Source organism: Myotis nattereri (genome assembly GCF_964212035.1).
Source record: "Myotis nattereri genome assembly, chromosome: 14".
Lineage (NCBI taxonomy): Eukaryota > Metazoa > Chordata > Mammalia > Chiroptera > Vespertilionidae > Myotis > Myotis nattereri.
Genome location: NC_138089.1, coordinates 36,695,616 through 36,719,530, shown reverse-complemented (window position 1 = coordinate 36,719,530; position 23,915 = coordinate 36,695,616). Strand labels below are relative to the sequence as shown.

The window sequence follows — 23,915 nt, the reverse complement described above, 5'->3', positions numbered from 1 at the left end:
ACCAGGAATTAAATCATGACCTCCTGGTTCATAGGTAGATGCTCAACCACTGAACCACTCTGGCCAGGCCTAGATCACTTATTTTTTTAAAAAATAGCTGATGAAAACAATGGCCACGTGTTTTGCAAAGAAGCTAGGTGCTGCTTCTTTGTATACTTAACACCATGTAGTGTGGGTTGTAATTATAGAATGAACAATGCAGAAATGTGGAATATGATAAACTCATTTTAGAAAATGAATGAAAGCATAGAAAGACACCTGCCTTCTCTGTTTGAACTCATGTCACTAAGCAATTGCTGTATGGCCAAGTTATTTTAAGCCAAAGTAGATACTGGAATTCAAGAGACGATAAGACAAACTGATCTGAAGTCTATTTCCTAACTTTGTATAATGTCACTACACAAAAATAGGATATGCTTGCCTATCACCAGGAAAATCCACTGGGATTTTAAAAAATAGTTACTTCAATTTTGAATTTTTAGATAGGAACTAAAAAGTTCTAAGCAAATATAGAACATTGGCATGAATATTAAAAATTGTGTGTCTATTTTAAGCTAGTGTTTTCTTTTTTCCTTGTTACAAAAGTAACATATTTTCAAGGTAGATTAAAAAAAATTCTGAACATTAGATGTTTGCTATTTAGCTACTGAGAAATGTGTACTGTTCACATGGTTTTGGTGTGTTTCCTCCTAGTCACATACATATGTGCACCTGCTTGCATGTTCAAACTTGCACATTCACACACACCATCTATTTATTGACAACATTTATATTTATGCCCCAGTCTTAGTTCTCTCTTCTGAGAGCCAAACTCACATAGGCAACAGCCAGGTTGTCCAACTTCCTGATTTGCCCAAGACTGATGGCTTCCTGGGATGTTGGACTTTCAGTGCTAAAAACTAAGTCCTGGGTCAACTGCTCACTGGGTGACCCATCCACACCTGAAATTTAGCAAGTACAAAACTGAACTCATCGTTTCCATCCCCAAACTCTTACCCCTTCAATGGTCTGATCTAAAGGAATGGTGCCATTTTCCCACCCATGTGACCAAGGCAGGAATTAAGGACTAATTCTTAAGACATTCCTCTTCCCCTCTCTCTATCCAATAGCCAATTTGGTACCAAGTTCTGGTCTTCCCTCTCTGGCTAGTAATTCTTACCTGGATTACTGCTATGACTTCTAGTCAGATCTCCTGCTTCTAGCCATTCCCCACACCCATTCTATAAAAATTCTAGAAAATAGGCTGAGGACTGATCCCAAGAATTAAAATATGACCATGTCACTTTATTGCAAAGAACTCCTTAGTGTCTCTCAGGATAAAAATCTAAACTCCTTAAGGTTCTGTTTACCTACTAGTTTATAGCCAACTCTATATCCTGCCATGGGACCTCTTCCCCAACACATTAAAATGCTGCAGCCTTGGGCCCATTAATCACAAACTCCAGCTCCTTTTCACAAACCTTCAAGGTCTTGGCTTAGATGATAAGTTCTCCCAGGAAGCCTCCTCTGAAGCCTGTAAATATTTTATGTTCTTCATAATCAGTTTATGTAACTTCACACATCAGCAGAATTCTGAAGACCAGTTGGCTGGGAAAGTCTTTTTTTTTTTTTTTAAATATATTTTTATTGATTTTTTACAGAGAGGAAGGGAGAGGGATAGAGAGTTAGAAACATCGATGAGAGAGAAACATCGATCAGCTGCCTCCTGCATATCTCCCACTGGGGATGTGCCCGCAACCCTGGTACATGCCCCTGATCGGAATCGAACCTGGGACCCCCCAGCCCTCAGGCCGACACTCTATCCACTGAGCCAAACCGGTTTTGGCGAAAGTCTTTAGAAATTTACTGGGAGACCTTGTGTTGTCTCCTCAGTGCCCACAAGGAAAATCTAACAATGGACCAAATCTTCTCAGTCTATTTAGTTAAGCAGCGTCTCTCCACCCTGGGTGCACATCAGAATCACTTTGGGAGCTTTTCAAAATTTCTAATGCTTTGGCCTCATTTGGCCAGAAATTACTTAATTGGTCCGAGGTGGGGTGTAGCATTCAATATTTTTTAAAGCTCTCCAATAGGTATCCGAGGTTGAGAACACTTCATACTTTCATTATGCAACTGCAAGGCCACCTGGCATTTACTGTTATTTTCTGCCCATCCTGTGATTAACATGAACTCCCTCAGTTATTGACAATCACACACAACCCAAACCTCTCCAGGGAGAACATTCCTTCCTACACGGCCGGGGCCAGCTTTAGCCACAATGAAGTGACAACGTGATCTTTGTGTTTCTGAACTTCACTTTCATTTCTCCATTGGACCAAACTCAGGAGGGGATGCAATGAATTTTCAACCTTAAACCCCAACAGGGAGGGGGAGATTAAAGATACATTTGACAAGAGTAGCTCTCAACCAGGGGTGGTTTGGTCTCCAGAGGACATCTGGCAATGTCTGGAGACAATTTTGGTTGTCACAACTAGGGGTGTGTTACTGGCATCTGGTTGGTGCAGGCTGGGATGCTGTTACATGTCCTGTAATGCACAGCCCCCCACAGCAATGGGTTATCTGGCCCAACGGTCAGTAGTGGTGAAATTGAGAAACCCTGATCGAGAGAAGAGATTATCCCAAGCTTCCTTCTAGCTGTAAAATATTTGTATCAATGACTGGCTGCGGAAGAGCCTGTGAGTACCTTGGAACTTAGAGTGAATTGGGCAGATAAGGAAGTTAGACTTGGAAAGAAGGAAACAGTAAGTGCAGATATAGAGAAGTTTTAAGGTGTAGATGGGTAAATCGAGGGAGGCATGTTGTTGAGATGATCTCTTGACTATTTCTTCAATATCAGTGATTCTCTATATGTGAAGGCAGCATTGGCATGCCCTGGGGAACTTGTGAGAAACGCAAATTCTTGGACCAGACCTACTGAATCAGACACTCTGGGGTTGGGACCTAGAAATTTGTGTTTTTAACAAGCCCTCCAGGAGATCCGATGCCTGCCCAAGTTCAAAAACATTGTTCTAGATTATATGCTGACCTGTCAGAAGGTCTGTTGTGATTTGGTACAGCGTATGCTTTCAAGAGTCGGTTTCATTTTGAGGAGTAGCAGGGGTAAGTGGGTTGTCAGAGAGCTTATGAAGAGGGCAAGCTGGTCTGCGGGAGAGATGAACTGGAGGTAATGCTTCCTGACAAGTCCATTTAGTGACTTTACTCTTTCCTGGGATAGCTGTCATAAGCTGTTTTATATGACAGTGCACCAGGCACGCTGGGTGGTCAATAACAATAGCATTTGGGTAGACGCGTGAAATAGCCAGGGAAAAGGAAAGGAGAAAAAAGGGACAAGTAAATTGTAGAAAAGGTTCTGAGGCCAAGATATTGCTTCTTCTTTTTGTGATTTTTCATTCCAGTTCCTCATTCCTGAAGAAGTCTCTTTCCCTGGTGGCTTCCTCCTCATGCCGACTCTTCCCTTCCTTTTCTTTCCCTCCAGGGCTGGTGGAGGGAAAGACAGGTTACAATTTGAGGGGGAAAACTATTAGGGGAGGGTATCATGATAAATGGGCCACAGTGAGGGTATTCTCCAAGACAGACAATAAGGAAAAAAATTCCCATAATGAATTTAGACTTGCGCTGAATGAAAGAAAGTGTTCCAGGCCAAAAGTGATATGATAGCAGTAATAAATTAATCGGTAACATCAATATATGTGAGTGGATAAGAGGGATATTTTTCTTGGAGCCTTTAAAAGGACAGGCCAAATAGCAAAACCTCCAGGATGTCTTCCATAGGATCGAGCTAATGTCAATATGGGCATGCATCCACCCACTCATCCATCCAGAATGCAGATATTTATTAAGCATCTACTATACTATACTATGTGCCAAGCACTACTTTAAGGTCTGAGGATGCAGAGTTAAATAAACCAGTTCCATTTCCTTGGACCTTGGGACTTACATTTCAGTACAGGAGTCAAATACACATGTAAAAAGACAAACACTGTGATTACGGATGACGGTAAATGCCACAAGGGAGATTATAGGAGGGTGCTGAGATGCAAAGTACTGGAGGAATGCATGTATGAACAATGCGATCTGGGAAGGCATCTCTGAGCGACCGAATTTTGAGCTGACACTTCAAGGTTAAGAATGTGCCAGCATGCAGAGGTGGAAAGGGGACAAAAGGGAGACAAATAGAAATTTTGGGCATATGTCAGGCTCTAGAAACGTGAACTCAGGAGGCTATTTGAACCGATTAAGAAAAATTATCCATCATATGGCAAGAAGTCCAAAAATGTGACTCTAAGGGCTCTCAGTGGCATACTGAAGCTGTGTTTAATGGCCCCACCCAAAGACGATTTATTTTCCTATAAGAATATACCATTGGTTGATTTGGTTATTTAGTATTTATGAATTAAGAGCTCAGACTCTGTGAAGTTATACATGTTAAACTTGTACATGATGCAGTGATTTCTGTCTGTTAAGCAAAGATAACCCTGAAGTTTATAATCTATTGCTGAAAAGGGCGTTAACCAATTTTGTCTCTAGAAATCTTAGTCTTGTTGAAAGAAAAAGACAATATTTAACCTGAAATACTCTTGGAGAACAGTTTCATCATCTTATGGATTTCCTCATTAATGAGTGAGTTGAACAAAATCTTTGATATGTGTTCATTTGATAGTTGAATGAGAGTTTATGCTTTTTAACTTCTTGAAAGTTAGACTTGATAATAAGACTCGCCATGGCTCAGCTTAGAGGTCTGGCGTCTAGAGATCAGCATTGAGTTCACAAAGCCCTCGAAGTGTATGCATTTTTCAAAAACAAATGTCCTATTAACTTAATCAGACTTTCCAAAGGGTCTTTGTGTCAAACTGCTGACAAGAGTAGAATCGAGACTCCTCAGATGCCCTTGATTCTTCCATGCCTGCCAAGTAACATTCTGACTGCGAATTCTGCTCCATAACTGTTCAGATATCAGGAAAGGTGAACCTTATATGGAGCACGGGGATTATAGTTTTTGTTAAATTATTAAAATTTTTGTAAATTAATACATTGGCATCCTGACATATGTATCCGCCTCTCCTAAGAGTCAAGTTTTCCAGGTCCCATCAAGGTGACTGAACAAAGCTGAGTTCCTGTAGAAGCAAAGAAGCTGGAGACCACGGCAGGTGAAAGGAGATCCTTGTCCAGCCTCAGGTGCCTCTGTGCTCAACATGAGGAGGCACCTCTAGCTACTTTCCCTCTAACTCCAGCAGTGGAGGCAGGAGACACAATCATTCTAGCTTTCCTCTCCTTGTTGGGATGGTCCAAAAGTATGTGTGTTCTTCATCAACGAGTTAAAAGTCACAGGAAGGAAGGTAATTCATATGCTTTCAGGGAAGAAATACAGTGGGGCCTTGACTTACGAGTGTCCCGACTAACGAGTTTTTTGAGAAACTAGCTGTCTCTCGGACGATTTTTTGCATTGAGTTGATAGAGTAATTTGAGTTAATGAGCTCCTTAATGAGCTCTTTAACGAGCTCAGTCTCAGAACGAATTAAACTTGTAAGTCAAGGCCCCACTGTAATTCGTTTCTAATGAGTCAGTCAACCTGCTCGTCCCTGACATTAGTTTTGTGTGCTCCCACAGAAAAAACCCTCGCCTTCCCCAGCCCTTTAGGGAAGTGTAAGTACTTGGCAGACAGCTGGGATTTCATGAGCACCATCTCCGTGAGGAGAGGCTAACGCCTCCTCCAGCTCCTGAGAAGGAGGGCCTGTGAGATTGTTCTGCCAAGCACCTAAGAAAGGGTCATTCTCTTGATGTGAAGGGCTCTCTTTTTATAAAAAGCCGCCCTTCTTCCGAAGAGATAGCTCTCTTGATGTTTTATCTGGTAATTCTACTGAAAACACGTTCTGGAAAGAAATGCCCAGGATGGCTGCAGATGGCATTACTTAAATAAACAACATTCCTGTTGATGTTTAAAATGTGGGAGAGGAGCTGAATGCCCTACAGAATCTCACTCAATGCAAAGGCCTCTGGAGATGTCAGCCCAGGTTGTGAAAACCTTCCACTTGACAAGGCTGGGTTTGAAAGCAGTATTTCCAAAGTGCAAAAGCAAACGCTGAGATCTTGCGGTAACTTTTCAGCTTCAGTGTTAAGAAAGCAGTGCAATGATGTGAGATGAAGTCTCCTTGTGAACTTAAGCTGCTTACTGATTACTGATGGAACCTGGCACTTTTCCTTATGTTGACTGGCCATTTGTGTTTTCTGTGTTGTGCAATACCTTGTCATGCATGTTACCCATTTTGTTAATTGATTTCTGTGTATGTGTATTCATGTACTTATACATATTTATTGGCTTCACTGACACTTTGGACCCTGGGCATGCTGCCCCTGCAAGGAAAAGGAAGGAAAGAGAAAAGAAGGAAAAAGAGAAGAGGACGGAAAGAGAAAAATGGCCATATAATGTTTGATCAGTAGGTCATGGCCAACAGATGGCCACTAGACTTTTGATTAGAATTACATTAAATCTATAGACCATTTTAGGAAGAATTGGGATCTCTATGAAGGGATGTGGAACTTTTTTCCTGCCAAGGATCATTTTGATATTTATAACATAATCGAGGGCCATACAAAATTATCAACTTAAAAATTAGCCTGCTGGCCCCGCCAGCACGGCTCAGTGGTTGAGTGTCACCCTATGTGAACCAGGAGGTCACGATTCGATTCCCGGTCAGAGCACATGCCTGGGTTGTGTGCTCGATCCCCAGTGTGGGGAGTGCAGGAGGCAACCGGTCAATTAGTCTCTCATCATCATCATCATCATCATCATCATCATCTCTCTCTCTCTCTCTCTCTCTCTCTCTCTCTCTCTCAATCTCTCTCTCTTGGCTGAATTTGGTCAAACATTTAATTAACTCTCCCCTATTGCCTTGTCAGGGCCAGAATAAATGATTTCATGGGCCTTATATAGTCGAAGAGCCGGACATTCGCCACCCCTGCTCTACGATACTGACTTCTCCAGTGAAGAACAACTGCTCTCCATCCCTAAGTTCAGTTTTTCAATGTGGTTCACTCGTTGTCATTTTCTACAGAAAGAGTATAGAGCTGGGGTGGGCAACCGCTGGCACGCATGCCAAACATGGCATGCCAGTAACTTTTGCTGGCACACGAAACCCTCTTATAATCTTCCATTTACAATTTTGTTCTTAATATCGACTTTTTTATTTTTCAGATAAATTTAGTGTAGGTGCATCTTAGGTAAATAAATAATTTTACATAACATGTATACATTAAAAAATAAATGTATTTTTCATCATATACTGTGTTTTTGTCGCTCGAATGAATTTTATTATTTCTTCAAGGTTCCTCACATACGTACACCATAAGAGATGTCAAGTAGGCATAACATGTTCTCAAAAAATTAGGGTTGGCACGCAAAAGAATTTTGAGTCATAGATTTTGCTGGTTTTGGCACGAGCTCACAAAAAGGTTGCCCACCCCTGGTATAGAGGATTCCCTCCACAGTTCCATTATGCAATATATCAGATTAACTAACATTCTAGCATTGGAGCACCCTTGATCGTGATGCATCACCTTTTATTTTGAATCACTATAAGTGTTAAGAAAATGGGATTTTTATATCTATGTTCAGGAGTGAGATTAGCTAACACTTTTTATAAACAGCTTTATTGAGATGTAATTCACATATCACATAATTCACCCATTTAACCCATGTATGAGTCAATGGGTTTAGTATAGTCACAGAACCACCCAAGCAATACTATCATCAACTTTAGGCTATTTCATCACACCAAGAGGAAACTCACTACCCATTAGCAGTCTCTCACTTCTCCCAGCCCCTGACAACCACTAAGATTCACTTGTTCTGGATATTTCATATAAATGGAATCATTTTTCTTTCATTATTTTTTATTGCTTTAGATACCAAGGTTATGTTAGCTAAGGTGTTTTCCTTTTTTGTGTTAATCCTCACCTGAGGATATTTTTCCATTGATTTTTAGAGACAGTGGGAGGGGGAGAGACAGAGAGAGAAACATCAATGTGAGAGAGACACATCACATCAATTGGTTGCCTCCCACATGCACCCCAATGGGGGCCAGGGATGGAGCCTGCAACCAAGGTACACACCCTTGACCAGAATCAAACCTGGGACCCTTCAGTCTATGGGCTGATGCTCTATCCACTGAGCCAAATGGATAGGGCTCCGTATCAGTATTATTATTTTTAACTAAAAGGTGTTGTGTGAGATTAAAATAGCTGCCTAACCTCCTTGGCTCGGTGGATAGAGCATCGGCCTGCGGACTGAAGGGTCCTAGGTTCGATTCCGGTTAAGGGCATGTACCTTGGTTGCAGGCATGTCCCCAGAGGGGAGTGTGCAGGAGGCAGCTGATCGATGTTTCTCTCTCATCGATGTTTCTGACTCTCTATCCCTCTCCCTTCCTCTCGGTAAAAAATCAATAAAATATATTAAAAAAAGATTATAATATCTGTTTCTTGGATAGTTATAATAAAGTCATCTATATAATTGTTGTGCCTACTGGGATTTTGTGGGTACATTTTTAACCTCTAATGCTTGTAAGATCATTCTTAAATTCGAGGTAAGAATATCTATTTGTCTAATGTACTTCATTAACAGATTTATGGAGGAAACCCCATAAACTTTTGTCAATAAAAGAAGAAATCCTTAATGTTAACCTATGATCTTAAAATAAATCTTCTGAAAAACTAGGAATGTATCAGAATATTTTCAGCTAATAAGTAGCTTTAAAAATACTATGGCAAAAGTTATATTCAAGGAATCTTTCTTTCAAACCCTGAAGGTTAAGAACAAAAGCCTGGAGTCATTTCTGTATAGTGTATAGCAGTCCCAGCCCACACCAAAGGAAAGGTGGAAAGATATAAGAATTGGAAAGAAACAATTGCCATTATCTGCAAATTATATGATTATATGATTATATATAAAAAACACCAAAGAAACTAAGAAAACTCAGTCATATGGTCACACTGAACTATAAGAGAAGCTGGGAAATGTGGGCTAGTTGGATGCCTAGAAAGAAAAGAAAACAGACTTTTGGTGACCAGCTAGCTGACTCTTCCACAGGGAGACATTTTTATTTTCAATTATAGTTGAGATACAATATTATGTTAGTTTCAGGTGTACCACATAGTAATTAGACATTTATATTATTTACAAAGTGATCATCCCAGTAAGTCTAGTACCCACTTGTCACTATACACAGTTATTATAATATTGTTGATGATATTCCTTAAACTGTAGCTTATATTCTGTGGCTGTTTTTATGACTGGCAATTTGTACATCTTAATCCCTTCCCCCTTTCACCCATCCCTCCAACCCCAACTGCCAACCATCAATCTGTTTTCTGTACGTTTGTTTCTACTCTGTATATCTGTTTTTTAGATTCCACATATAAGTGAAATCACATGGTATTTGTTTTCTCTGTCTGACTTATTTCATTTAGCACAATACCCCTAGGACCAACCATGTTGTCCCCAGTGGCTTATGCTGGTTGCCCTTATTTGTGTTGTTCTTTCAAATTTTAATTAATTAATTAGTTTATTTGTTCATGTACTTATTTATGCAAGCCACTTCCCTGTTCATTGCACCACTTTGTTTTCTGTTCAACCCAGGTTCATGAAGCATTAATTAGTTAAATAGAGAAAGCAAATCTGTACAACTTAAACTACAAAGGGGATTTCTATTTCCAGAAAGCACTGTTGGTGCAAAACATCTCTATATTCTGGATAAACATGTTTACAGATGTCTTTGGAAGAATAGCTGCAGTAAAAATAATGTCCGGGGAACAGCTGGAGGCCAGAAATGACAGGAAGGCTTGACCTGGGAGGGACAAGCAAACCTGGAGCCAGAGTTTGTTGCCGGCCTCTGCTGCTTCCTGCAGGCCTGGAGCCTGAGTCCTCAGCTCCCCGGAGGTGGAGCCAACCTGGAGGGCAAGTCAGTCCTGAGACTCCTCATGAACCAGACCCAGAAAAGACAGGAACCTCAGGGAGAACATACAGGGAGGGTGAGAACGATGTTTGTCTGACCGGGCTTGAGAAGGAGTGAAGAAAAGCAGAAAACAGTCTCTGAACATTCCTAAACCAGAAGTCCTCACTTACACGCTTTCAGATTTGAAGACACAGTCCTGACGAAGCCTAAAAACCCCCAAGCCAAATTGTGTAATCGAAAAGTACCCCCCGTTTCTAATTGTCTACTTGCATTACAGAAGTACACACGGGAAATCCCTGCATGTTGTTTTTTAAACAGCCAAGTGCTGTTTTCAGCTAACACTTCTAGACAGAGAGAGAGCTCCACATTTTTTACTCTTCTGCCTGCTGGTTGCAACTAACAATGAGGCCCTAAGCTATGGATGAGCCACAAGGTCGAAGCCACAAGGTTCTGGAATCACTGAATGATTAAAAAGTTTTCCCTTTGATTGTTATATGAGCAAGAAAAAAAGCTTATATTGCATGGGACTCTTTTTTACTGCAAAATTGTTTAACCAAAGATAATTAGAGTTGAATGACATAATTAAGCAGTGTCTGGCATAGTACTTGGTAGCTGAATGTTTAGTAAATGTTAACTGTCTTTTAATAGTTAAGAGCAAGGTCTAGAGAGGATGAGACCTGGGTTTAAATGAAGGCTGTGCTACTGAGCTGTGTAATCTTAAGCAATTTGCTTAAACACAGAGAATTCCTCATTGGTAAAAAAAAAAAAAAAAAAAAAAAAAAAGATAATATTAATGTAATGGAAAAATTATTAAAAATGAGACAATATGCAGGTTTTCTCTCATCCAGAAACCTCCTTTTTTGCTGATTTAACACCGTTAAGCTCATTATTACTTTTCATGCTTCAGTATTGACCACAGCTCTCGGTAGAGAAAGCCTGCTGGGCTCACAGGTGCCATTTACTTAAGTGGAGTCAAGAATTTCTGCGCCATGGCTGATCCGCTATAGAGACACCACGATGAGTCTGCGATCCTCTGGTAACTGACTGAACTATCAACAGGCACAAAATCAGCAGCCCTTGGGTCCAGAGGGCCATAAGGAGAGCATTTGAATTGTAACAGATCTCATGAAAACAGGACTGTGAACCCTTTAGGTTTCCCACTCCCACCACCCCTTTCCATTGTAAGGAGGTAGAGAGGAAAGTGAACTTGCTTTCATTTTATTTTTTGATTTTTCAATTACAGTTGACACTCAATATTATTTTATATTAGTTTCAGGTGTACAGCATGGTGGTCAGATATTTATATAATTTATGAAGTGACCCCCCCCCCATAAGTCTAGTGCCCAACTGGCACCATATATAGTTAGTACAATATTATTGACTATATTCCCTATGCTGTACTTTATAACCCGTGACTAGTACTTCTTAATCCCCTCACCTTTTTTTATGCAGACCCCCAATTCCCCTCCCATCTGGCAACCATCAGTTTTGAACTTGCTTTCAACTGCCTGAGCCTAGGGTAGGTTCTTTATTACAGGTGTTTTCAATAATACTGAGCATACTTAACAATGAACCTCTCAATTCCGATTTCCAGTGTTTGTAAGAAGAATTAGGAGTGCTAATGTAACCAATGGGGTATGTAATGATGAAGCCTCTTCTATGGGTTTGAGGGAATTATGGGGCTAAATTGTGGCCACTGTCAAGGACTGAGATCTGGGGGTTGGAACTGGGGTGGGATTTCTTCCTTTCCAAGCAGTTTGAGCCAGAAGGTTTATCACAGAAAATCAGAATGAAAGAGAAAGAAAACAAGTATGGCAACTAAATCCAAAGGACCAGAGACAAAGTAAGAGGCACTCAGGGGTCTAGGAGCTAGTAATCACATGGGGTTGGGAATAAAGGGGGGAAGATTCAGCACAAACTCCAAGAACACACTCCAGGAGTCAAACCCATTTGGCAAGAATGTGTCAGCGAGTTCAGAGCAAAGACAATGAATTTGTAGAGAACATATGATTTCAATTTAAGATGTCCTGGTCACACGTGAGAAGTGAGGACACAGATAGCTGATGTAAGCAAAGTACAAATGCTAAGGGTTTCCTAAAGGAGGAAGAGCAGAATGTATACGTACATATGCACTTAGCATTGCAGTAAGATGGCAGAAAAAATACTGAACTCCTTAAGAGAGGCACCGGCTGACTTGACAGAGAGAGAGAGGAAGAGAGAGAGAGAAAGGGAAAAAATTAACTAGGCATAAACATTCCAAACCTATAAGAGAAAAACTTTAAGCCCTCATGCAAAACGCAAAGGACACATGAATAAATGGCAAGGCATTCTATGTTCTAGGATGGAAAGACTCAATATTAAAAAAATATTTCCTTTGAAATTCCAACAAAAATACTAGCAAGCTTTCTTTTCTTCTTCTGATACTAATTGCTTATAAAGTTAAATGGAAAGAACAAACAAGCTAAATATCCAGGAAAACCCTTAAAAGACAAGGAATACAGAAGTGGGAGGGGCTAGCCCTACCATATATTAAAATGCACTACAAAATGATTACCTATAAGGGAAGAGGGTAAAAAGAAGGAAAGACAGAAGTGACAGCTAAACTTTCCTGACTACACCTTGTTTTGTAGCTCTGACTTTAGAATCATGCAAAATTTTATATAATTATAAAACAAAATTAAAATTGTAAAAATAAATCCTAAAAACTGAAAGCAAAATGAAACAAATGAACTTGGTTGTTTTATGAGGTAGAGGTTTAACACTGGAGAAGAATTCTTTCGAGATTTTAAATATGACTCACCATCTATTGAGAGATATAACTTATAAAGCAAAAGAATTTAAAGCTTATGACTTTAAAAAAATCATACCAGAAAGCAAGGAAACTATTAAACACTATTAAACTTACATCAAAAGAACCCAAGAGCCAACTTGAAGGGGGTCTCTTTGGTTAAATATTGGATAATTAAAGTTTGCAAAGGAATAATAATAATTGGAATACTCAAATATATTAAAAATCCATGAATTCTTAATAATATTGAGGGACCTCACTATGCAGAATGCTGGGGGAAGTAGCTTGTTATTCTGAAAACTGGTGAGAAAGGAAAACAGGACAAATAAACCATGTTTCTGCCTTTTGTGTACAAATCACACCTCAGCAAACCAAATAGTTATTAAAAGAAAAGTCTTTCTTTACCGAAGAACTCTAAATAATAAATAACAAAGAAATGGCAGAATTGGAAAAAACCATTTTGGAAGCCATAACAAAATGATGAATATAGGCAATGTTCCTCCATGACTGTTAACACCATAACAAAGCACCATTACTTATAAAGCATTGTTGCTAGACGAGGGATCCCAAAGCTGATCAGGTTCTAACTAGCTGTTAAAGGGAATATAGAATGTGAGAGATGCTACAGAACAAACCAACCTTGTCTCTACAATAAGTAAATTGCAAGAAAAAGAAAAAAGAGGAAGAGGCAACTAACAGATTATGAGACGTCAGAGATATTTCAGTCGAACGCAATGTTTGAACCATGTTTAGATCCCAATTCAAGAAAAACGAAATGTTTTAATAAATTAGACAATCAGTCACACGTGAATAGTGGCAAAATATTTGATTACTAGGAAGCTTAGTTCATATTCTTGGATATGATAATGGGTTTGTGGTTATGTTAACAGAAAGATTCCTTACCCTGTAGAGATATATACTGAAGTATTTTTGGATGAAATGGTATGATGCTGGGGGGTAAGGCACATCATGACTTTTGTTGTTCCCAGATACTTCTGCCTTCATGAGCCCCCAGTCACCATAATATATTTTGGGATCCTAAAAATGTCATTGTTTTCTAATGTGAGAAAAAAATTAAAACATTTTCTTCAATCTTACAAGTTCATTTTTTCCCTTCTGATTTTAAGAGCAATTAAAACATTTTTGTAGAGTCCTAAAAGTATCATGGGTCCTGGCATTATATGCTTGTTGTGCCTAAGGGATGAGTCTGTCCTCATTTGCTTCAGAATGCCCCAGTGGTGGGGAGAGAGAGAAGGAAGGAGATTTGTGGGGCAAAATAGGGAAGAAAATGTAACGTTCCAAAGACGAACATTGGCAATGGCTACTTTCCCTGGGACTAGGTGCCCTGAAAGACCATGAATGTCTAGTCTACCTAATGAACCTATATTCCTATACGGACATCCCAGACTTTTAGGGCCTGTAGCCATTAGCCATCACCATTCTCCAGCAACCCTGGCTTTGCTTTCAGGCTATCACGGCAACCTTCTGACTGCTGTCTGCCCTATGGTTTGCTCACATGGAGAAAATTTCCCTGGTAAAGCTGAAGTGCATGGTATATCTGCTTGATGGGCATTCATCTCATTGAACGTGAATCAATTAGCCTTATAGGCTCTGGTCTCTGTTGGATTTACGTAGTCATCTGGAATTGGTAGAATCAACTCTGGGACACTGACAATATGTCCCAGCTTCTGGATTTCCAAGGCAGAGAGAGGGACAGACCATTGAACTCCGGCAATGTCTCCTGGAGTTTGCTTCTGGCATTAGCCTATTGTCTTCCTTTGTTCATCCTGACCCTCCACAGTGCATCTTTTCTTCCAACTTCTATATTCCCATGATATTCAAAATGCATTTGTGATAGATTGAAAAAAAAAAAAGGCCACAATACTAGGTAGCTCCTCCCACCAAAAGGTGGAGTCTGTTTCCTATTTCATCTCCTGAATCTGGGATGGCCATGTGACTTGCTGTGGCCAATAGAATGTGGAGGGAGTGACCATGTATGAGTTCTAAGACTAAGCCTCAAGATACCTCACAGCTTCTGTTTTTGGTCTTTTGGAACCCTAAGGTTGCTCTGTGTATAAGGCCAAGCTAGCCTGCTGGATGATGAGAAACAAATGGCCCAAGCACCCCAATCATTCCAGATGACAGCCAGGTACACCCCAGAAGCAGAGCCATCCTGCTCATGTGCAACAGACTACAAATATGTGAGGGAGTCCAAGCAAGCCCAACAGAAGAACCTCCTAGATGAACTCAACTTGCCAAAGCACAGACTTTCAAGCTAAATAAATGGTTGTTATTTTAAGCTACTAAATTGTGTAGTAGTTCGTTATGCAACAGTAGGGAATCAATACAGCAGTATTTGTGTTCTTAATAACTCCCCATTAATAACCCTGAAGTTATTGCCACAGTTTGTCTCTGAGAAGCTGTAAGATTTGCCTCTTGACACAACAAAATTGGGCTATCTCATGAGCTTCAGTGACTCTCGCAGAAGAAATTGCCCCTACTTTTCCAAAAAAAAAAATGCTAAGGGATTTGGTTAAATGGCACAGAAATTTTGGATTTTCCAACATTCACTTAAGGGGAAAGACTAGGATTAAATACACAAAAATTGCATTATCAGACATAGATTTCTGACCTTTAGCCGGCGGTCTGGATCTCCACTGCATAGGGAATTTACTGATACTTTGAATGATTTCCAGGCTGGGCTTAAGTTATTCATCACAACCTGAGAAGAAAAAAGAGAGGAGTGGTGGGTGGGAGAGAAAATGTTTGACATTTTCACATTTTACCATAAAAAATGCTAGAGATGCTTTTTGCCACTTTGAAAAGGACAATTGTTTGGACCAAGTGCCTTAATGAAAACCTATAGTAGATCTTTTAAGGGTGTCCACTAAGTGGGTCAGTATAGGCAGAATTCCTGTGATCACTGGCCTGGCTGTCATTTCAAGAATAAGGACAGTTGCCGAAACCGGTTTGGCTCAGTGGATAGAGCGTCGGCCTGCGGACTGAGAGGTCCCAGGTTCGATTCCGGTCAAGGGCATGTACCTGGGTTGCGGGCATATCCCCAGTAGGAGATGTGCAGGAGGCAGCTGATCGATGATTCTCTCTCATCGATGTTTCTAACTCTCTATCTCTCTCCCTTCCTCTCTGTAAAAATCAATAAAATATATTTTAAATAAAAAAAAAAAAGAATAAGGACAGTAATACTGTCTAGTATGTGGATGCTGAGGATGACTCATTCTATATCAAAAGGGATTGGGATTAATGAGATGGGGCTACCTCTGGCCTCTGATAAAACATCCCCTCTTCTGTAGGACTGTCGGTTCTATGACATAAGTTCTCTTTTATTGAGATCAGCATAGGCAAAGACTATTGGGGTGTGTGTGTGTGTGTGTGTGTGTGTGTGTGTGTGTGTGACAGGACAATTCTACTGCTAAAGAATTAAATGGTCTTTGGTAATCCATGAGTTTGAGTTAGGTCAGTTTACAAGTCAGAAGTTTCTAGAAGAAAAATCCCAGGAGCATATTTACACTAACTATCCTAGGAAGACAGACAGGGCCAATCTTCAGTGTCATGAACTAAGTCTATTGAATAGTGAAACACAGTTAAAAGCAGTTTACTAATCATGAACTCGGCTAAATCCTGCCCAAAATTCCACATGTGTCAAGTCTTACCCTGTCATCACTATGATTCAAATAATTCAATTTGTTTTAGAATGTATGAGTATCTGCTCTGTGCCTAAGACTATTCCTGAATCAGCAGGGGCTGTATCACCTGGGAACTTGTTAAAAATGCAAGCTCCTAGTCCTGGCTAGTTTTGCTCAGTGGTTAGAGTGTTTTTCCTGTGGACTGAAGGGTTTCAGGTTTGATTCCTGGTCAAGGGTATATACCTCGGTTGCAGGTTCCCCAGCCATGGTAGAAAAACATGGGGGAGGCAACCAATAGACATGTCTCTCTCACATCAATGTTTCTCCCTCTCTCCCTCCCTCCTCCTTTCCTTCCACTCTCTCTAGAAATCATTGAAAAAAAATATCCTTAGGTGAATTTCTAGGTTCCACCCAGACCTATGGACAGAAACACTAGAGGACAGCCCCCCCCCCACCCCCCTCCCTGGTGATTCTGATGCATGAAACCACTGCTCTAGGGGACATAAAATGAACTTAAATTGTCATATTGATTTCTCTTCCTATGAAGTTATTAGTTAGCAGAAGTCTTAGCACTGTAAAAAATTAATTCTCTATCCAAATAACATAATTATTTTCTAAGTGATTCTCTCTTCTACTGGAATCCTTAATATAACTATGAATTATTCATTATATCCTGGGCTCATTATTAAATTTCTCTTAATGCATTAAAGTAGAAAAATACTGTTCCTGTGTGACTTTGTCTTAAGCTCCAATACCCTGGGGATGATCAAAGTGATAGTGATGAGAAAAGTTAGATAAAATCATCTGGGTTAGGTCAAAATTCTCACCTTTATGTAAAAACTAGAGGCCTGGTATATGAAAAGTCATGCACTGGGGTGTGGGGGGGTGTCCCTCAGCCCAGCCTGCCCCCTCTCACAGTCTGGGAGCCCTCAGAGGATGTCCTACTGACGGCTTAGGCCTGCTCCCCATAGGAAGCGGGCCTGAGCTGCAGTCTGGCCTCCCTCTGTGGGAGGCGACTGGCTGATCGAGAGAAGGCACCGCCCCCATCACTTTGTCACTGCTGCTGCCTCTGGCCTCCCTCTGCAGGAAGCGACCAGGCCGATCAGGGGAAGGCACTGCCCCCATCATGCCTCTGCTGCTGCCACTGCCAGCCCCCAGGCAGCCACCATTTGCCTGAGCCTTGGGCCGGCTCTGGGCAGTGGCAGCCACCATCTGCGGCTTGCCTGAGCCTCAGGCAGTGGCTATGGCTTTGTCCAGAAGACATCTGCTCTAATTAGCATATTACCCTTTTATTAGTATAGATACTAAGGAGTAAAGATGTCTTATTGCAACAGTTTTGAAAAACTCAATAGCAAATCAAAATTTCAACTAGAAATTTCCTCTGAAATGAAAAATGTGCATGTGTGCATGCCCACAAGAAAAAAAAATCAATGTTATGTTGCTTGACTCACTGGAGAAGTTTATAATCACATTTCTTGTGAGACTCCAGGAACCCCTCAGTAATGGGATACTGGGGGAAGTTCTAGAGATTCTTGGGACTAGGAGGATTTAACAATATCAACAATGAGAAGAAAAAGGCTGTGAGGAGCAAAGGAGAATAGGATCCTGTGAGAGAAGGCCAACAGTGTACCATCCATTCCTGTTCTCCCTGCACTTTAAAGCCTCCATTCACTGAGTACAGCAAAAGCTTGATTGGATACCACTTCTGGTCCTCCCCAAAGTCTATTTACTTCCCCTGAAAAGTCTGTGCCACCAAAGAAATCTTTTTGTGTGAAACGATTCTATTCAATGGGGGGAAACCAACCCAGTTGCACCTCAATCTATTCCCCAGGGATTAAGTTCCAGAGCATCACTTTGTGCTATAACTTGTAGTGGACACACTATCTATACGCAACTCCATTCATTTAATCATTGTTTTATTAAACCCATTTTATTAAATGCCAATATCCACAGACTAGGCCATTCAACACTATTTAATACTTGTCTACTTTAACTATGACATGTTCTGTTCCCCCAATGTTACTTGAAACTCTGTTACTCCAGGAAAATGGAACTGGATTTCCAGTGTAGGGTAGTGAGAACATGGCACCTCCACTCTCATCGTATGAGTCCCGAGGGTTCCTTCTTCCTTTATGCTACCACTGGTGAGCACAACACAGTCTTCCCTTAGCTCCAAGTCAGTCATCAAAATTACCCCACTTCCTCCTTATCAATGTGCTTCTCACTCCTACAGCATCTCTCTTGGAACTGGCTTATAAATAAAATAAAAAGTAGAGATTGGGGTTGGTTGCTGAGTGGTACACAGTAGTGGGTAGTGGGGGGGGGGTGTTGGACAGTGAAGCATAACGTTTGGAGACACATGGAGAGAGAGGAGGGGAGGTGAGAGGGACATTCAGATAGACCCAGTGGCTGCTGAGGAAGGCTGCTGTTCACATGAGAGGCTTGCTATCAGTCCAGTGTATCAACCTTCCCTGGGGAGGCAGATTGCCTTTCCAAATTACAGTGAAGCTCAGGATCAAACACACTCAATTCAAACTTCAGCTGTACCCCTTGTTAACTGGGAGAACTGGGGAAGTGACCCGACCTCCCAAAAGTTCATTTATTCAACTGCAAAATGAGGGTAATAAGCATGTCAAAGGATTGTTGTGAGAAGTAGCTAAAATAATGTGCATAAAATCACTTAGTACAATGTTTGGCGCCAGTGACCTTCATTAAATGTTACCTAGTATTTATATTTGTATTACTAATAAAATAATGAAAAATGTGGATGAGAGAGGGTCTTTCCTTCTAACAATCTAGCCTGAGAATAAAGAGTCCTCTTGAGAACAGTGAGGACTCATGTCTGAACGCATAGCTACAGACATTAAGAAATGTAAGGGTTTTCTCAAAACAGGTCAATTTATCATCTTAGGAGATGAGATGGCATAGTTATTACCTCAGTTCGGTGTACAAGCTGCTGAGTTGCATCATCATTCATACGAAAAATTTCCAGAAATGGGTCAGATTTACTGAAGAAATCCTAAAATAGACAGATACATAAAAATAAGTTGTTTCCCTCCGCTAACACATCTAATTCAGCATATAGCATGGATATAGCATATTCCCCCCACATAGTCATACTGCAATTTTCCAAATGTACTTAGAAAGCAGTTGTTCTCATGATACTTATTAACAAAATTTTAAATATTAGGAGCTTTATGTATTTCAGTGGCTTTTAGTCATGATATATTTTCTCAATGAATAGATAAGCTCAACCGCTAACATGTAGGCAGCTAGAACATCACTTGATGCTAAAAGCTCGAAGGAGGTCGCCCTTGAGAACCTCTGGGAACTACTTTCCCAGCTGTGACATGAAATAATTTTACTATCTTATTCTGGATTGGTGACAAAAGCACTGTGGCAGATTGCATTTTCCATAGGTGGCCCTCATAATGTCCACTGTCCACAGGTTTTCTACAATATGACTTTGCTACCCCCTCACCAAGGCATGGAGCCTAACTCCCCTCTCCTGGACTCTGGGATGGCCTCTCGGCTCTCTTGTAACCAATAGAATATAGCATAAGTGATGAAGGATGACTTCCAAGGCTTTGTCAAAAAGGCCACCCAGCTTCTGCCTCATTTTCTTGCATGCTCCCTCTGGAAAAAGCCAGGAGATCATGTAGGAAGTGTGACCATCCAAGACCAAGCTCCTCCACGAGTGACTTTTGTCAACATCATTAGCAGCAGAAGAGTTATCCAGATGAACCCTGCCTGAATTTCTGACTCTCAAAATCATGGCATACAATAAAAGAGTTGTTAATTTAAGTCACTGGGTTTTGAGGTGGTTTTGTTATACAGCAATAGCTAACAGAGCAGTAATAGTGTCTTTGTCATCAAGTAAATCAGAGCCTTTATTTCCCGAAGAGGTTGTATGAGATGATCTTCATGGCATCATCTTGTTTCTTAAATTCTACAACTTGCCCTCTTTTCACCTGAGACCATTCACCTTCCAGTCCAAATGGAAGCAATGGCTTCTGCTTGGCTCTGAACAGGGCCTGCTCCTTGCTGGATACTAAGGAGTCCATTATAAAGGGCCTGGGTCTACAGCACTGGGGCACTGAGGCGCAAGAGCGACCAGGGTACTGGATAATCTGCACAGTCAAGGGTGGGAATGGCCATCTCGAACCACATTAAATGCTACATAGGGACTCTTTCAGTTTTATGAGCAGTGCTCATTTGAATGAAAGGAAACTTCAAACACCTTAGAGCAGGGGTGGGCAAACTTTTTGACTTGAGGGCCACAATGGGCTCTTAAACTGGACCGGAGGGCCGGAACAAAAGCATGGATGGAGTGTTTGTGTGAACTAATATAAATTCAAAGTAAACATCATTACATAAAAGGGTACGGTCTTTTTTTTCAATAGTTTTATTCATTTCAAACGGGCTGGATCCGGCCCGTGGGCCGTAGTTTGCCCACGGCTGCCTTAGAGTCAATGTGTCCACTAACAAACCTGGAAGTCTCCTTGCGCTGTGACATAAGTCAGGGGACAAATTAGTGGTTCTTAAGAGACTACTAAGAGGAAAGAAGCCATTATAAGCCATTAAATGAATAGTGTAACACTGCTACACACTGACTCCATGGCTTATAATGGTACCTGGAAAGGCACTACAAAGCAGTTTGGTGAATTATTTTGAAACCTGGGGATATGACAGGGAGAAAGAGCATAATGGTTCCAAGGAAGTGAAGGTTAAAGCTCACACCCAATTGATATCAATGCACACTGTGGCTCCCAGCACCAAGTTCATGCTAATGTTAAAAGGTAGCGGTTGTGTGAGTTTCACACAATGTACTCAAGATACTGAAAGAATTAAAATATGATTCATTCCCAAGGATAAAGTCTTTCCTGATGTCCCCAGGCTGAATGAATGACCCTTTTCAGGGCACTCTGGTTATACATCACTTAGCCCATCCTGTCATGGCTACAGTATTATTATATCAATTGTTGTTTAAATTTATGTTTCACTTAGATGGTGAATTGCAGGTTGTGGGTGGGAGAGTGGTTTAAAGTATGTCCTTTTCCTATCACTTGATGCATAACAAGCATGCAACAAAGGTTTGGTAAATGACTGATGAATAAGTGAATAAGTAAACAAGGGAAAGAGTGAATTAATGAATGCATAAATGGGCTGAGTATTTTTGCAGGTGAAAGTGAATGAGATACGCCAGGATATAAGCTGCTGCTTAAGAGTTTAGGAAATTGCTTAAGATACTGCTTTACCCTCTTCATCCTAATGCCGGTGTGGTGCCACATCCAAACATCCCAACTTCTCTAGTTGTACTCTAGGAAAACGAAGCCCTTTGTGAATACAGTTATGAATGTGATGTGTTTTCTGATTCAGGATATGGTTGAAGGGAAATCATAAATATATGGTGAGGACACTACCCCCCCCCACTCTTTTGTTTTTTAAAGAAGTGGAGACTATAGAACTTTTTTGTATACGTAAGACTCAAATGGACTGTGATTGGGTGGGAGATGTGAGATATAATAAAAAGATGACAGATGACAGTGAGGCAGACATGAAACTGAAATCTCAGTTTAACCACTGATTATTAGCAGGATGTAGTGGTCACGAGAACATACTTTGTAGACCCCCCCCCCCAACCACTACAGGGGGTGTAACTGACCAAGGGCCCCTGCTACATGCTTGCACTTCCCACTCTGCACTCGCACCAAGGCCAGGCTTCCCATGGAATGTTCCCAGCCAGTGACTGTGTGTAGAGTCAAGGAGGCCAAGAACTAACTCTATGAACTAGAAGTATAAGAGTAAACATGACTCAACCAAAGGACTTGAATGCATTCATATGAGCGTAACCAATGGACACAGATTGGGGGTAGGGCAGTGGGAGGGTGAGGGCATGTGCTGGGGGGTGGGGCGGCTGGAAAGAGGTTAATGGGGGAAAAAGGAGACTTATGTAATACTTTAAACAATAAAGAATTTAAATTAAAAAAGGACTCTGCCAATACCTCTGAAAAAATTCATAGTTATTGCTCTGAAAGTCATTACTATGAATAGAGTCAAGGCCTCTATTACAGAGACGGTCACTGACATTTAAGAAGATATAGTATAAAGAGGCCAACAGAACTGGATTTTAATCCCAGATTGGTCACTTACTAGTAATGTGATCTTGAACAACTTCTCTATCCCCTCTGAGCCTATAGTTTTCCCATTAATAAAATGGTAATAATAATATCCATCAAAAAGTTTTTAAAAGAGTGAACATGACTGATCTTAAGGGTCTAGTTCTTATGGTCCTCTGGAGGTAAGAGTTTGTGTTTTTTAAAACATATATAGATATATATATAGATATATATTGATTTCAGAGAGGAAGGGAGAGGGAGAGAGAGAGATAAAAACATCAATGATAAGATCATCGGTCGGTTGCCTCCTGCATGCCCCACAACAGGGATTGAGCCCGAAACATGGGCTTATGCCTGACCAGGAATAGAACCGTGATCTCCTGTTTCAAAGGTCGATGCTCAACCACTGAGCCATGCCAGCCGGGAGAGGTATATGTTTTTAAACCTCTTACCAAATACCTGGAAACACATTTTGAGACATAAACCTTGTTTTGATGCTATTGTTTCCCAGTTCAACAAAGTCTTAACTGCTTATCCATGTTAAGATGAACTGGCCTGGTTGACCTATTAAATAAGGAATGGGTCAGATAAGTGAAGAGCTTGGTTCAACAGTTACACTCAGTAAAATGCATCCAATTTCGGTTAAGCTTGGCCTTTTGAAAATGATCGGTTGCTAAAATCTGAAGCTGAATAGATCAGATTCCTTTCCCTTATAACACTCTATCTTTCCTCGATTCCAGGATAACCTGCATGTTCAGACTACTGAGCTTGTTGGCCAATTTTGGCTCTAGGCCCCCTTTGATGGCCTTGCTGAACCTTCCTTGGACTGCATGGCATTCCAGGACACTGCCCCGCCCTTCCTTCCCTCTCTCCTTTATTCATTGTCAGACTTGCAACATGGTCTGTGAGCTCTCCCAGACTTCCTCCCTATGTTCCTTACACAGGCATGTCTCCCAATAAAATCCTTGTATATTTAATCCTGTCTTGGGTTATCTGAACCAACACATCTTTGAATCTGTTTCCTCATTTGCAAAACAGTGTTAACAATCTCTGTTGGCTGGAAGTTATAAGAATGAATGAATGTGATAACACATGCAAAGCTCTTAACTCTGGCAAGTATAGGTGCTCAATAAATGTCACTTTTTTTCCCTTTTCCATTTCTTCCTTTCCTTTAAAATGCCCCTACCAATGGGGTTAAATCATATTTACCCATGCATATCTGAGCTGTGGCATTTGGGAACAAATCAAGTCTTAGTGTAATAAAAATTTCCTGGCTTAATTGTAGTCTCTTTCCCATCTCATTAACTAATTCACAATTTGGAGAAAGTCTTCCTTTGCAGACCTCTCTGAAATCTCCGATCTGTTTAATAACGTAGGCTGAAAGGGATAAAACAGCTATAGGGGAAAATCTGATTAA

The 23,915-nt window shown here is 40.8% G+C and overlaps 1 protein-coding gene across 4 annotated transcripts in view; it reads right to left on the bottom strand.

The window, feature by feature from the left end:
• CPNE4 (copine 4) overlaps positions 1 to 23,915 on the bottom strand; it is a 348,425-nt gene that overhangs the window by 81,034 nt on the left and 243,476 nt on the right. For all 4 annotated transcript variants that reach the window (XM_081106181.1, XM_081106179.1, XM_081106178.1 and 1 more), the window contains 2 exons: positions 19,315 to 19,398; positions 15,368 to 15,457 (listed from right to left, as the gene is read on the bottom strand). In XM_081106181.1, coding sequence (XP_080962307.1) covers positions 15,368 to 15,457; positions 19,315 to 19,398 — 174 coding nt within the window. The remainder of the gene's footprint in view (positions 1 to 15,367; positions 15,458 to 19,314; positions 19,399 to 23,915) is intronic.